Here is a 15,644-nt window from a genome sequence, read left to right as displayed (position 1 = left end):
AAACTGGGAGACATGTTTTCAGTGACTGAGGGATTTTGTGGAAGAGTGTTTTCCAGACTTTGTTGACTTTCTGTCAGCATCTTTGCCCGGCTCTGACTTCACCTGCCTCCTCCTTCAGGTTGACCACATCTGTCGACGCCGTGGTGGCGATCTGCGTCATCTTCGCCATGTCCTTCATCCCCGCCAGCTTCGTCCTCTACCTCATTCAGGAGCGTGTGACCAATGCCAAACACCTGCAGTTTGTCAGCGGGGTCAGCCCTTTGGTTTACTGGGTGGCCAACTTTTTCTGGGACATGGTGCGTCGCTGTGAAAAGTCTCAGTTCACATCAGTAAAACCTTCTTCCTCCATGTGATTGAGGCGACTGTTTTGTATTCTACGCCATATCCTCACATCTCTCTTACATGATTGCATTATATATGACGGATCCACCCTCATCCTCACCTCTTTGTTTCTCAGATGAACTATTCTGTCAGCACTGCGATGGTAGTTGGCATTTTCGTGGCGTTTGACAAGAAGTGTTACACTTCAACAACCAACTTGCCAGCTCTGATCGCCCTGCTCCTACTTTATGGGTAAGCCGTGGCTCCGTTTATCATATAAATAAGAAACGCCGGTATGAAAAAAAAAAAGTAGTGCGAGCGTGCCCTGAGGGTTTTATTAGGATGACTCACGTCTTAAACCAGGGGATTTAATGAGAAAAGGCACGGTGGTGTGAACGGGGTGTGAATTATTCCTTCAGGTGGTCAGTGACGCCCATGATGTACCCCCTCTCCTACCTCTTCAACGTCCCGAGCACCGCGTACGTCTCCCTGTCCTGCATCAACCTGTTTATTGGCATCAACAGCAGCGCCATCACTTTCATCCTGGAGCTTTTTGAAAACAATCGGGTAAGAGCCCACTGATGATAGGATTCTCACGGCCAAATCAATTATTTTTAACATAAATTATTCAAGGAGGTTCTGCCCTTTTGCTACAGATGATGAATCAGTCATCAACTCATACGTTTTGGGCTCGTATTTGGACTTTCTTCCAATTCAGCTGTCATCAGAAAGAAAACAACTTTAGGAACGACCTCCCGTCGTCCAATACTTGACCTCCAAACAACACACTGTGACACAAAAAAGACAAATTGATGTATACGTCAATGAATAAATACTGAAATTAAAGCAAGAGTAATATATTTTCCAACCACTTGAGAGCAGCATGACAAGCCGTAACAGCACACCCACCAAGGTGAACATTTAAACACTCGAGATGCACATCCTGAACATCCTCACTTCTCCCAGTTTAATGCAAATTAACGGTAACAAGACGTGAAAAAAGAATCACCTGTGCAACACATTAAATAGATAATACTCACATTTGAAAGCACATCACTTCTGTTTTAAGCTTCTCATGTACTGATATCGCCTTGAAAAAACACTTCTTACTCTCAGTTGTTGCACCATAGATGCTCGAAAAAATAAGAGAGAGTGACACCGTATGTAATCAGTAATGAGCAGTAGTGCTGGATGATGTTTTGATAGTATTTGATCACCTTTTATGAAAATTCAGTGAGAAATATGTCCCGTTATAAATAGGTAACCCTTTAACACACGGTTCAACCATGTGTGGTTTGAAAAGTAGGACAGAATTGAGTCGTTCATCATGACATTTCTGTCTTACATCACCTATATAGTATTTCTTTACTTTTGTGACTTCAAAAAGTCTCCGGGGTTAAACTGACCCGTGAAATACCGTTCTAAAATTCCCCCAGAGTTACTTTCAATTAATCGACTGAGTGCCCCATAAATTGCTGATATTGATTCACAGGTCAAACTGGAAACACTTTTCCAAATTAATTCTAATGCCGCGAGCCCAGTGTGGCCCGAAGAGGAAATTAAATGCCGTGTGAAGGCCGTTAAGTGGGAAGGAGAGCAGAAATGTGTGACTTTTTCAAAGAGTGTTAACAGTGAGCCTGTAAATACAACACCGGCAGGATACTGAAACCCCTAAATCACATTAATGTGTCTGATTTCTTTTTTGCTGTAACACCTGCAAATCAAACACAAAACTACATGGTTAAAGTTCTACATGCTTGGGTTTGAAGGAAGAAGAAGGAATCAGAGGTTGGGATAAAGAGAACAGATGCAGCTCTCGCTGTAACAGGTGATAAATAAATATATAAATATAAAACTGGAGATGGCCTTTTCCCTCCAGGCAGCTGCCTTCACCGCACATCTGTCCTTCACAGATGAATAGAGGCTCCAGAGTCAGTGAGTCACTTTTTCGATGGGTTGATATTCAGCACATTGAAACGAAACACAGATTCAGGGGAAACATGAAAACTACAGTAAAAATGTTCAGGATTGAAGCAGTGGTGGAGATAAACAACAAAACTTCATGGTTACAAATGTAGATATATCAGTAATAACAACATTACCAATAGCAATATCAGAAATATGATCGTCGACATTGACATGAACAAAAACAATATTTCTGACAACTACAATAAAAACAGAACAATATATAGTATTTAAGTGACTGGATGATTACATTAATAATACGACTACTACTACCACTACTACTACTACTACTAATAATAATGATAATGACTAGATCAAATTTCTCCATTATGATTAGATTTATAACTTCAGGTTGATAATATTCTGTGATTATAACATTGCGAGTGTGGTGCGGTGTGATGTGATGTGTGTGTTTCCAGTCTTTGCTGATGTTCAACGAGTGGCTGAAAAAAGGCCTGCTGGTGTTCCCTCACTTCTGCCTGGGGCGAGGACTGATCGACATGGCCATGAACCAGGCTGTTACTGATGTTTATGCCAGGTTTGGTGAGTATTTTCATGTTTTGTTGTCGACTGACACGATGCTTTTTGACTTTCACCCTTTCAGTTTTGTATTCTCATCGTTTTGTGAACCGTCTAAACTACCCCCAGTGGGGCCTTGTTTATAACCCCAAATTTTCCTCATCGCTCCTTCCAGGTGAAGAACACACAAGAAACCCTTTCCAGTGGGATTTTGTGGGCAAAAACATAGTTTTCATGGCGGTGGAGGGCTTTATCTACTTCATTCTTAATCTTCTGATCCAGTATCGGTTCTTCTTGGACCACTGGTAAGAAAGAGGCTGGCGAACAGAGAAACAAATGAAAGGAATTGTTCTTCACAGATAAGAGGAGGTTGCTCATCCATGAAGCCTTTCTCGTGTGCTGCAGGTTATCAGATTACAGGAGGACGGCTGTGAGGGATGAAGACGAAGATGTCGCAGCGGAGAGGCAGAGGATTTATGACGGGGGGAGTAAGACGGACATCCTGCAGATCAGAGACCTCTCCAAGGTAAAAATCCCCGAGTCAGCTTGCGCCTGTGGCCTCATCGAGACATCTCGGCCACAGTTAGCGTAGCGTAATCTGAGTTTCGAATTCATTCCTCCTGACCGCCAGAGGGCGGTGCTGAAAGTAGTGCGTATGTCACTTCAGCTTCAACAATGTCACTTCACATTCCAGTGCTTTCAGCACCGCCCCCTGGCGGTCATCCGGGATTCATAGAACCGTAGTGACATCTGTAACTTTCGATCTATCTATCCGTTGTATCGTGAAGCATTTACAGCTGTAACCAAATCTCAGCCTCAGCTTGTAGAAAGTTCTTCTTCTCATTGTCACTGTCATTAGTTTGATTCATTAAAATGAAAGCTGTTTTCCTCACAAGTTACTTTTTATTCGCGACAACTAGAGAAGTAACACAGGTACTATTTAAAAAAAGTCATAATCTTATCAAATCTATAGAAAATCAAAAAAAGAAAATAATTTCTTTACACTAAAGGTGTGGGTAGTTAATGCATTCAGAATTAATATTGTCAGTTAAAATAACGTATAACAAAACAGCTGAAGCTTCACTGTTGGCAACTCTCATGAAGTTTCAATTAGTCAAAAGAATTTACGAATATACAGTACAGTGGAAGAATAACCATATGAACTGCAGAATTAACGCTGAAGACAATAGACCCGGGGAGGATTTCACCTAACACTGTACTTTTGCTCCTGTTTCAACACTAAGTGAGCTGCTTTTGCTTCCCTGGTTTCTCTGCACAGACATATGTGGGCAGAAAGAGGGCAGCTGTGGACCAGATTTGTGTTGGAGTCCCTGCAGGAGAGGTAAAGTCACTGAGTTCATTTCCATCCAGATCTGCTGCTCCTCTCTTTTCTCTTTGCAATAAGTTTCCTCTTTTTTTTTTTTTTTTGTTCAACTGAATGTACATGCCGAGTTTTTGAGATTCTGTTTAATATTGTAATATACCGTCGGTGATTAATTCCTTATATTCTCATATTTTAAAGCACTATGCTCATTTCAGTGCCTGGTTGTCGGTATTCCATCGTGAATTGAAAGCTTAGTTGTTGTTTTTGATGTTTTATTGAAGTGCTTTGGTCTCTTGGGAGTGAACGGAGCGGGAAAGACGACGACCTTCAAAATGCTGACGGGTGACACTGATGTGAGCGCCGGGGAGGCGACTGTGGCCGGTTACAGGTACGTGAGGTTCAGTCCAAAACACTCTCCCGATGAGTGTATTCCTATCAAACACATAAAGGTAAAAGGAATCCTCACTCTGCGTTAATAAGTCATGCTGTTCCACGTGAACGAAAAGCCGTAACAATGCTTTGAGTATGACAGTCTGAGCTCGAGAAGGTCAGTCTGACATTGTTAATATGAAGACCAGAAAGAGGAAAAATACAAGCAAAAAGAACTGAATCACACAGATCTTCACACAAGCCCCACAAGCTCCTCCAAGCCTGGACTCAGGCTTATCGAGTTATCAAACCGAGGGTCTTTACCAACCACCGCGCAGCCAAGCAGTCCCAACCTGGGCCGTTTAATACTGTGTTGTTCATAGGAATCAGTTTTTTTCTGATTTAAAGCCTCTTATGCAGAGTTTGCGTGTTCTTTTTATAGCTGACAATAATGGAGTGATGGCATAATGATTTCAGGCCATATTGAATGTAATGACACCAACAAATGTATGAAAGTGGGAAAGTGACACTCACAACACTGTCTGTGTGCACAGTGAAAGAAACTATTCCATTCATTGTTCCTATTTCTTGATATGTCAGTAAATTACACAAAGTCTCCATAGGGTGAACGGACATCAGGTCTTAAAAGGTCTATTTAGATTTCAAACCCGTGATACCCTGTGAGTCACTCTGTGTTTGGTGTTCAGTTCACTGCAGTGAGAGTGTTTTCTGTCTCCTTTTGCAGCATCCTGTCAGAGATCCTGGACGTGCACCAGAACATGGGCTACTGCCCTCAGTTTGACGCCATCGATGAGCTCCTGACCGGCAGGGAGCATCTCTTCCTCTACGCCCGTCTCAGAGGGGTTCCTGAGTCAGAGATTCCCAGAGTGAGTACATCTCCAGCTGCTCTACACATCAAAACATCCACGGATGTTTCGCCCTGCTGCCCAAACGACACAACAATCCGACAAGTAGTAACTAACTCGTGTGTTTTGATCATTTTCTTTGCCCCCCCCCCCCCTCCAATGTTTGATTTGCCCTTTCAATTTCGCTCTAACATGTTTGGTTGCAGAGCGCTTTGTTCGCAGCGGGGATCCTGATTCTGGAAGATGGAAGTCGTCAATAAACACAGCATCTCTCTCCTCTCCCTGTAGGTGGCAGCGTGGGGCATCCAGAAGCTGGGGCTGACTGAATATGCAGGCCGCTGTGCAGGGACTTACAGCGGGGGCAACAAGCGCAAACTCTCCACAGCGATCGCAATGATTGGCTGCCCAGCCCTGGTGCTTCTGGTAAGTGAGCCAATGGCTGCGAGCTCGGGATTCCATTGTTTGGGTTTTTGGGGACTGTGCAGAGATTTATCAATGAAATGGCGTATGGATCCAGATGGGAAGCCATATGGGTTCAGTCAAGCCTGGCCCTGAGTGTTTTATACACTGGCAAGAAACTGCGCTGTGCAATTCAAACTGGCATAAATCTGAGATCTTTGCCATATGCTGATGGAGATAAGGTTCTGCTCTCTGTCCGGATGGAATTATGTGCTCAGAAAGTCAAGTTTGCTGTGGTTTGTGGCGGTGTGTGTTCAGGACGAGCCCACGACGGGGATGGACCCGCACTCCCGCCGCTTCCTCTGGAACGCCATCATGAGCGTCATCCAGGACGGCCGGGCCGTCGTCCTGACGTCACACAGGTTCGGCGTCTGACAGTCCGACCCGGTCCACTGCACACACTCCCTGCAGCATTATCCCTGCAGTCTTAGCCTGATTTTACAGGAGCGTCCAGTGAAACGACGTATTGATAACCAGTAAAGATGGATTGTTGTTGTTTTCCGCCAGTATGGAGGAGTGTGAGGCTCTGTGCACGCGACTGGCCATCATGGTCAACGGGACCTTCAAGTGTCTGGGTACCATCCAACACCTCAAATACAAGTAAGCCCTGTTGTTGCACGTGTTATATGTGGAGATTGCATGTTCTCCCTTTATTTGTGCGTATTTTCTCATTTTTGTTGCCATTCATTTATTTCTCACATGATATAATTGTCAAGTTACTCCACCTCATAGTATACAGACGTAATAAGCAGCTACTGCTTCAAAATGTTGAAGCTATGTGGGTGGAATTGGAAAATACTAATAAAACAGGGCTGTAAAACAGCTTTAGGGGCTCAAAGCACATCTATGTTATTATCAGGACAGTTTCTTTCCCCCCAGAAGAGGACGCACCAATATCTCACAGACAAAATATATATATATAAATGCTTCTCCTTGATCCAGATTTGGTGACGGGTACGTCGTCACTATGAAAGTCAAAGCAGCCAAAGCCGGTTTCTCCCCGGAGCTGGAGCCCGTGGAGAGCTTCATGGAGAGCTGCTTCCCCGGCTGCGTTCAGAGGGAGAAGCACTACAACACGCTGCAGTACGAGATGGAGTCGTCCTCCCTGGCCAGGATATTTCAGCTGGTGGCGGCCAACAAAGACCGGCTCAGCATCGAAGACTACTCTGTTTCCCAGACAACACTGGACCAGGTACGGGCGAAAACGCAGGAGACATCGCAGCACTGCGTGCAATTTGCTCTGATGACACAGAAGAGAAAGAAAGGTCAAATTCATCCTCACAACACTAGATCTTCATAGATTTTTTTTTAAAAATATATACATGTATATATCCTCACACATATAGCATATTTGATACTACTTCTGCAGAATTCAACAGTCTATTTTTGTAATTACAGTATCCCAGTATCGGTTTTAGAGTGACTGTGAAAGTTTTCTCACACACACACACTAACCGCGCTCCTCCGCCGTTCAGGTGTTTGTCAACTTTGCCAAGCAGCAGACGGGAGAGGACGAAGACGTCACGTTAAACAGACGGATAGCGGGCGCGAGGAAAGACGTCAAGATCTCACCAGTCAAGAGGAAAACGTGAAAAAGTCACAAGTTGGTCAACACTGCAGTTTGTTGCTCTCCAAATTTTAAACAGTCCATGAGCCAAGCTGATGTAAATAGAGGAAAGAGAGGCCAGGTCCTCGCCGAAGTGACTGTCAGAAGAGAGAAGCTTTGCATCCATGGACAAACACTGAAAATCAGATTTATTACATGACATAATTAGAATCTGTTTCATTATTCTGGTCTGCAGAAATACTTTGAACTTATGGATAGAATCCATTATTAACACTGCAAGTCATTTTTCTAAAGGGTGAAATTTTTTCTTTCTGCTTTCTTGATTGACTGATATGTATAAATATGTACATATTGTAAACAGCAGGAGTGAATAAGGAGGATAGGATCAGTATTTCTTTTTTTTTTTTTTAATTCATTGACATTAAAATACGCCCCGAAGCTGGATGTCAAGTGTGTGACTGCTAAAACATGTTTACTTTTGCTCTTTTCTCCTTTTTCTTTGTTGTATATTGAAACCATTTCTGTCTGCCGTGTCTCATTCGCCGCCGTGTCGCCCAGCGTCAGGATGGAAAAGCAGAGAAATTAACTCAGTTCAAGAAAAACTCGCCGAGATTAATGTAGTGAAAGAGGAACTCTTGTTTTGTACTTGAAGTTGCTTTAACTTACGTGCTCTCTTCTGTCCGTTCATCCAGCACAAATAAAACAAAGTTTGAAAAATGCTCACGAGAAGTTCTGTACTAAACCTTAAAGGTTATTAGAGCAGGGGCTTTGCTGACCCTCGGTAGCTCGACTTAACCCCAGCGAGAAGCTCCAGATCCGGCTGTGCGTCGGGACCGAGGCCGCGTCACAACCTGGATTCATCTGACACGCCGTCCAATTACCGTCCTCCTGCTGCACGTTGGCGGCGCCATCGCCCGAGGCCGCCCACCAGCCTCTGTTTCATTGGTCACCTCGAGGAGTTCACAGCTGCTAATGAATCCTCTGGTGGAGTTCTGGGGCTCTCCTTCCGCCCGCATGGTCATCTGGATGGAGCTGAGTATGAGCAGCGCCGCAGCGGGAGAACAAACAAGTCCAACAGTAACAGGATGTGAAGCGTGTTTGTCTCCAAAACACAATAGTTTTATGTTTTAGACAGCAAATAAAAAAGACATATTGTGAATACACATGGCTTCCTACTATATATTCAACACACTGTTAGCAAATATTGACACAACACAGAAAAAGTGTGTTTATTTTAACTGATTATCTGACAGAATAGAAAAAAATGTCAGAATAAAAATAGAAAATAAATCGGGTGTGTCAAACATGGTGGACACTGAGCAAGGCACTGAACCCCAAACCGCTCCCACTGGAGAGATAGAGCATCTTGCATGGCAGCCACATCTATTGGTTTTAATGAATTTCCCTCTGAGAAAAACAAAATATATCTACTTCTACAGTAGGTTTTCTGTTCAGCTTGGTGGTTGATCAAACCTTGAAACCTTCTCTCTCCTGCGGGGTCCCTCAGGAGTCTATTCTTGGCCCCTTGCTTTTTGTCTTTGTGCATGCCTCTCCTATAACTAAAAAAAATATCGTTTCCTTTCAGTTTTTTAGATAATGTACAGATTTGCTTATCAATTACACTCAGAACTGCACTTTTATCACAGCCGTTTGCTTAACTGCCTACAGATTTGAAAATCATGGTTGGACATTAAACTGTCCTTGTCCTTGCTATCCAGATCGATTATCTGCCTGCACCAGGGCTCTTGGCCCTCTGGGAAACTACAATCGACCCTCCGTGAAAAATCCGGGTGTGATTTTTGACAATGCTTTAAAATTTGATCAACAAATCAGTTCTGTTGTCGAAACACTGTCAGTTGCCAAAGTAAAGCTTCAGCAACATTGTGAGAGCTGCATGACTTCATCAGACTTGGCCACTGCTCCTCCTCGTGTGCCGGCCTTGCTCATGAGTCTCTCGGTCGGCTCCAGCTGGTACAAAATGCTGCTGCTCGTCTTCTAATGTCGACAAAGAATCGGGAACACGTCTGTCTAGTTTTAGCCTCTCTCCACTGGCTTCCTGTCCGCTTGAGAATTGTTTTATTGCTTGTTTTTAAGGTGTTTAATGGGTTGGCACCCTCTTATTTATCTGAGCATTTACTTGTACATACTCCAGTTTTATCGCTGCGGTCGGCCAAGCAGATGGCTCTTAAAGCTCCCAGATCCAGACTCTGAAACAGAGGTGACCGTGTCTTTTCTGTGTCTGCGTTTAAGCCGTGGAACCGCTTCCCTGTTCAGATTAGAACTGCTCGGTCTCTTGACACCTCCCAAGTGCCTACTCAAGACTTAAATGTACTCTCTAGATTTTAATGCGATTCTACTCTGTGGGTTGTCTTCTGATCTCAGTGATTGATTCCATTTCCCCCTCTCGCTCTGATCATGTCTCAAAGTTTCCTTGAACAATAAATACACCAAACTCCTAAGTTGTGTGTGACAAAATGTGCTATATGTGTCCAAATTTCATGATGAAATGACAGCAGGGGTGTGTTCGAAGTTCCAGAAGATTTTACAGTATCGACAAAGTTTGTTATTCTTGCTATGCTGAGTTATAAAAAGAAGAGCACAGATGACGAGTAAAAGTAGAATAATTCATCACCCTATCCTTGATGTACTTTCATAAAGTTTAATGTGTTTTTAACCCCCACAAAGGCCAACAGATGGTTTATAAGACAAACAAGTCATTTAAAGCTTCACTTTATAAATGCAGTTTGTGGGAAAAGTGGATTTTTTTTTTTTAAGGTCAGAATGTTAAATACTAGAGTGTGTTTGAACTCGATGATATTTTGGGTCACCGGTTTAATTGGGGGCATATATGCGGGATGGAATGGAGAGAGATTACTGCTGTATGCTTACAGCGGGCAAAGACAGAAAAAGAAAAAAAGACAAAGTTACTGTTCAAGTTTCAATGGGAAGAAAAAAAACAAATATTTTCAACTTGGTGTGTGCGCAACTCAAATGATAGACAGCTGGAAGATTCACATGTACAAGAAGAAAAAAAGAATAGATTTCCAGGAGTGTGAACAAAGCTTCAAAATGGTCACGTCTCTGAATACACATTCAGCCTTCAATCACAGTCCATTCATGCCGCTCACCCTATGACAGCAGCATATATAGCATATATATAGCACGATAAGTGCAGAGCAGAATGATGATGTGACGCACAGTCAGACACCTGCCGCGGCAAAATGAACGGCTCAAAGTGATACCACAATCAAAGAAGCAAATATATTCTGCAAGCTTAGAATTATTGTAAGTTTGTTCTGTAGAAGTTCCTCATTCTGTTTTTTCTCAGATGGAGGCTTTTCATGTAGTAAATATAGTACAAAAAAAAAAAAACATTGCTTTTGTTCCTTTGAGTAAGGTATTTGTTTGATTTTGGACCAGTGCTGTGGAAGCTTCATACGAACAACCAGTTCAGCCCCAAATCGCACTAAAACCCAACTCCTAGTTTCAGTCAGGGAGACTTAAAACAGGCGTTTCAATTCAAGCAGTTTGCCAAAACATCAGCATTAATTTTAAACTTAAAAGTTATGATGATTTTTATTTTTTTACCACAGATGCATTGTGTCGTGTACTGAAGGACAGGCTCTCCTGTTTTGTCTCACAAACTCTGAGCACAGTAATCAAAAGAAAGTACCGTAACAAGCAGTTTGATGATGATGGTGATGATGATGATGATGATGATGATGATGCTCACTAAGCGTATCGATCAGACCGGTCTTACAGTAAGCCATCTGCACTTCCAGGTCCACTGTGTGGGGAGAAACACTTCCATCAATAAAGTGTGTACGGAGCAACAGCTCAGCTGTTTTCTAAATTAGCCTAATCATGGTGTTTTCCCTGAGAAGGCAGGAATCATCGGCCATTTGTTAGTGATCGATCAGTTACTGTTCTCACTGGCACAACGTTGTTGATGGAGATGGAAAAAGCACCCAGTAGTTTGGAAGATGACCTGGACTCAACCACATGAGGGCAAGGTTTTTTTTTTTTTTTCTTTCAATATTCTACTAATGTCTAATGTCTACAAACTGAGTGATCTCTGCTGAGGCTCGCCTCCGTTATCGCCTCTCCTCTGTGCCGCCGAACTTTCAGGCTGCGTCTTTTGAAGTCGGACAGATGTGTGGGCTCATAGAAGGAATTGCTGATCAAGTGTGCTTTAAAGGTGCATCAGAGCCGTGCAGAAAGTCTCCGTCTTCTCCGTCTGTGCGTGTGCCTTCGTGACTCCACAGAAGCTGCAGGAGCCGCCCCGGAGACATATTGAACAAATATTTCTCCCCACCGACTCACGCCCACACGTGTCATTATTCGTGGCACATGAAATATATTTGAGAATCTCCTAAAAACGTACAAATGAAATATGCTCCTGGCTCAGAGTTCGCTTGCCGGAGCTTCCACCCACCCACTCGGGTGGCTCCCTTGATAATTTGCGATAAATGAATCATGAAAACAGCTACATGAAATATTATTTTGTTAGCTAATTACTTTTTCCTCAAACGGTCGGAACGTATTTCTTGTGGGCTTTTGGATATTTCATCTTGTGCTGCGATCTGTGCTCACAGGAACCCAAGACACTTGGTCATTTGCATTTAGAGTGCATGCAGTAGATAAAAAAAAATATATAGTCCCCAAATGAAGTCACCTGGGACTAATGGAAGAAGATGAAGTTGTGCTGATGGATTAGATTTGCAAGGTAAAAAAAGTGACAGTAAAAAAAAAAAAAGAAGAAGAAGAAGAAGAAGAGGAAGTTTCTGGAGTTGATATCAGCAAAGACATCCCATCATAACTTTGGAGTGAGCTCATATTGCTGCTGTGGCTGTGTGGGCTTGAGTGAGCCTCCGGGACTGAAATAAGCCGGCTCCAATCAATGGTGGAGTTGACTCATCATTACTTTGCCATTTTCACTGCTGCTGATGTGAATGCCAATTTCCAAACCGTGCGTGTTTAGGCTATCATTCTCTGTGGCGCGCTGTCGCCGGTTTCCCAGGTTTGGCAGTGGAAACATTTCAGCGCCGTCAGTTTAATGCTCTCCCAAAGTGTCTCATCAGCTCGGCAACTCAAAAACCCGACGGCGGAATGGATTCGCTTTTCTGTACTTCAAGATTACCATAAATCTACAGCCGAGGTTCCGTGGTGATATAGTGAGCCATTAGAGATATGACAAACACATTCATTAGCGTCTTCACAGCACAAGAGCTCCATGCTGTTCCTCCCTGAGGGGAAGTGCAAATAACTTTGTTGTTGCCTGTAAAGGCAGTGGTAGCGACCCCGGGGGTAATAGAGGGGAGGATGACTGGGGAAGATGGAACGACACTGCTCACCTTTAAGTGTTATTCCTGGCATATTGATTATGGTTTTTGAAAAATGTCTGAAAAGGTAGAGCTGTTCTGTCTCACCTGCAGGTCATGGAAATGAAGACGGAGCAGCTCTGAAGACGTCTCTCATGGAAATCTCAAAACCTCCGTGCGCGCTCAGCCAGTGTTTACACTTTATGGGTGAATGTGAATTTTGAGGCATAGAGCTCAACTTTACTGCCTGTTTGAAAAGTTTCCTTGGTTGTGTAACTGTTCGTGAAATGATTCGCCTGAATATTGGTCACAAATATCTTATTCAGCCAAAAATTACTGGAGCTGTATTTCAACCAAGTGGATATTTTCAGTCAGATCTTGGAGAAAACCTTAAAGAGTTTAAATGACATGAAAGTTAGGCCAGTAATTTACAGTTTTTATCACTTAGTTTTCCTGAAAGTCTTGCTGAATACTTAATATGAGATCGGTCCACTACTGATTCTCATTTTCTTTGTAATTCTAATCATACTTTATTAATCCTCTTGGGGAAATTCCTTTTTCTGCATTGATCCACCCCCTTTCTAGGAGGTGGTGGGCAGCCAAGGTGCTTTGAGGTGCTGTTCAAGGTCAAGGGTCACCCTTTATTGACTTGTGGAACTCAAACCTGGTACTGAACTCAATGGGCCATCAAAGCGCTCAGTCCATCCATATGTAGTAGTTTGGGGTTCACTGCCTTGCTCAAAGCCCACTCTATGAACCGAGGCACATCCGCCATTCCCCGTCTCGCTGTCATCCTGTGGTGTTCTCACCAGATAATGAGTTTTAATGACATCTCTTCAGAAATCTTGTAAATCTTCGCCTCAACATATAATAAAGGTGAGTATTTTCCACTACGAGCGATGAGCAAGAGATCGAGAAACAGCAGGCCTGATGGGCTACTGACCCTCGAGATTAACAGATTTCTCTAACACAAGCAAATCAAAGCAAATCAAGCATGTCACATGTCATCCTGAGTGGCTCGGTTTGGTAGAAGAAGAAAAAAAGTGAGATAATAACTTTCAGTTTTTAAATTTAAAGATTATCTTTGTGACATCAAGCAGAGGTTTTACAAAGTATGTCTTTACAAAATGACTTGCAATTAATGACTACAACCTCAACATAAAGCCAATTTTAATGCTACTTTCTGGTGTAAAATTCAGTGAAAAGTCCCAAAACCTTTCTATAACTTGCATTTGGCAGCTTTTTGAATGCATGTTTTAACCATTTCGCCCTGACTGTTTCTTTATAATTGTTATAATTTGCTTGGACATTTGCTGGACTAGATTAGGCCATCTTTTGCCCACGGGCCTTATGTTTGACACCCCTGCTCTGAGGCATAGATGGTTGTGATGCCACCGCTGGCCTGAAGAGAAGAATGACCTTACCATTTCAGACCACAGAAGGTACATGTACTGTTATTTTTTTTTTTTTTTACATAAGATTTTTTTGTTAATCTTGAATTGTATGGAAACAATCACCTTGCATCAATTTATACGTTTTTTTGCTTTTTAGATACAAACTGTGGGAGGTGCAAGAAATAAATGAGACGAGTCACAGAAACAATGGTGGAAATTGCAAAAGTAGTTTCCTTTTAAAGGTCAGTCTTGCCTCATTTACAGACCATAATTAAATCATTTCCCTGAGGAATACATGTGAATCTCCCCATGGATGTCAGACTGATTTATTTTAGTTAGACAGTTAGTGAGAACGGTGTATTAAAATGAGGTGTTACCTACACACACACGTCTGCCGATTGGTGTATTCTGACAGTTTTTTTCAGGTTAAGCAACAAATCATCCTTCGGTTGCTGACTAACGGACTTCAGAGAAAACTTATGAAACATCCACGTCAATCTGTGCTAATGCATCTGCAGACCGACAACACACTCGTCCTACACAACCTGCTGCAGTCGCCGAGCATAATGAAGGCGCTGGACGCCATTAGCCCCTTAATGTCAAAGACAACGAGGCTGACTGTCTGCACTCGTTCTTATTGCGGCTCCCTGCAGGTCATCTGCTGCATCCTTGATCACTTCCTTCAGCAGGTTAAATAGTAAAGACATGGTTTTAAGCAACACAGTAAATAAAGTCATGTGCTTCGATGCTGAGAAATCTGAAACCACTCAGTCTGAAGGTGTCAGGAGATGTTCAGCCTAAAGCGCCATCCATCCATGGTCAGGGTCGCGGGGCATTCCAGCCAATCCCGGCTGACAAGGAAAAGACAGGAAACATCCTCAGTCCATCACAGTCACACACAAATTCACAGCCAAGGGTGATTCAAGGTAGGCAGAGTACTTGGACGTTTTCCCATAATGTTCCATTTTCATGAGAGATCAAACAGGAAGTAGGACCCATTGTATAGAACTAACAGTTTTCACCTAATTTCAAGCATTTGTTATAACTAAGTTATATAATTCACTCTCCTTTAAAGACAGCTAAATGTTTTTCTGTGTGTATCTGATTTAATAAAAGCACCATATTCTTTCATCCTGCTCTTTCTCTCACAACCCTGCGCAGCTCTTTTTTTTGAAGATCCTATCTCCTTTGGTAATACCCAGACCAGGATGCTGGCAGTCCTTGGCACAGATCAGTCTCGGGGGCATCTGGAAGACGGGCCGCTGCGTCTCGCCGTGCTCCCGACGTGCTCGGCTGTCAGCTGCAGATCTGGGCGCACCTGTTCTGACAGCTGGAGGTGGGAACATCCCAAATCAAACTCCCAGGTCCTCCAGACTGCGATCCCCTCATCACCTGTCTGTGCGATTGGATATTCCTGGATGCTCACTCTGTAAGTTACTGCTTACCTCGTACATAGAGGCTCGATATCAGGAATTGAACAGAATATTCAAAGCGATGAGCAGTATGTGTTTTCAGTCCTTGAAGTACAGATTAGAAATG

At 43.0% G+C, this 15,644-nt stretch overlaps 1 protein-coding gene across 1 annotated transcript in view; it reads left to right on the top strand.

Moving 5' to 3' along the window:
- The window catches only part of LOC115405305 (retinal-specific phospholipid-transporting ATPase ABCA4-like), a 30,992-nt gene extending 22,914 nt beyond the window's left edge, over positions 1-8,078 (top strand). Inside the window, exons 37-50 of the mRNA XM_030114840.1 lie at positions 119-296; positions 458-573; positions 741-888; positions 2,706-2,829; positions 2,981-3,110; positions 3,211-3,331; positions 4,085-4,147; positions 4,411-4,517; positions 5,244-5,385; positions 5,653-5,787; positions 6,082-6,185; positions 6,331-6,423; positions 6,766-7,015; positions 7,299-8,078. Coding sequence (XP_029970700.1) covers positions 119-296; positions 458-573; positions 741-888; positions 2,706-2,829; positions 2,981-3,110; positions 3,211-3,331; positions 4,085-4,147; positions 4,411-4,517; positions 5,244-5,385; positions 5,653-5,787; positions 6,082-6,185; positions 6,331-6,423; positions 6,766-7,015; positions 7,299-7,415 — 1,828 coding nt within the window. The 3' untranslated portion in view covers positions 7,416-8,078. The remainder of the gene's footprint in view (positions 1-118; positions 297-457; positions 574-740; positions 889-2,705; positions 2,830-2,980; positions 3,111-3,210; positions 3,332-4,084; positions 4,148-4,410; positions 4,518-5,243; positions 5,386-5,652; positions 5,788-6,081; positions 6,186-6,330; positions 6,424-6,765; positions 7,016-7,298) is intronic.
- The last annotated feature ends 7,566 nt before the right edge of the window (positions 8,079-15,644 follow it).

Source organism: Salarias fasciatus, chromosome 18, assembly GCF_902148845.1.
Source record: "Salarias fasciatus chromosome 18, fSalaFa1.1, whole genome shotgun sequence".
Classification (NCBI taxonomy): domain Eukaryota; kingdom Metazoa; phylum Chordata; class Actinopteri; order Blenniiformes; family Blenniidae; genus Salarias; species Salarias fasciatus.
This window is presented reverse-complemented; position numbering and strand designations above follow the sequence as displayed.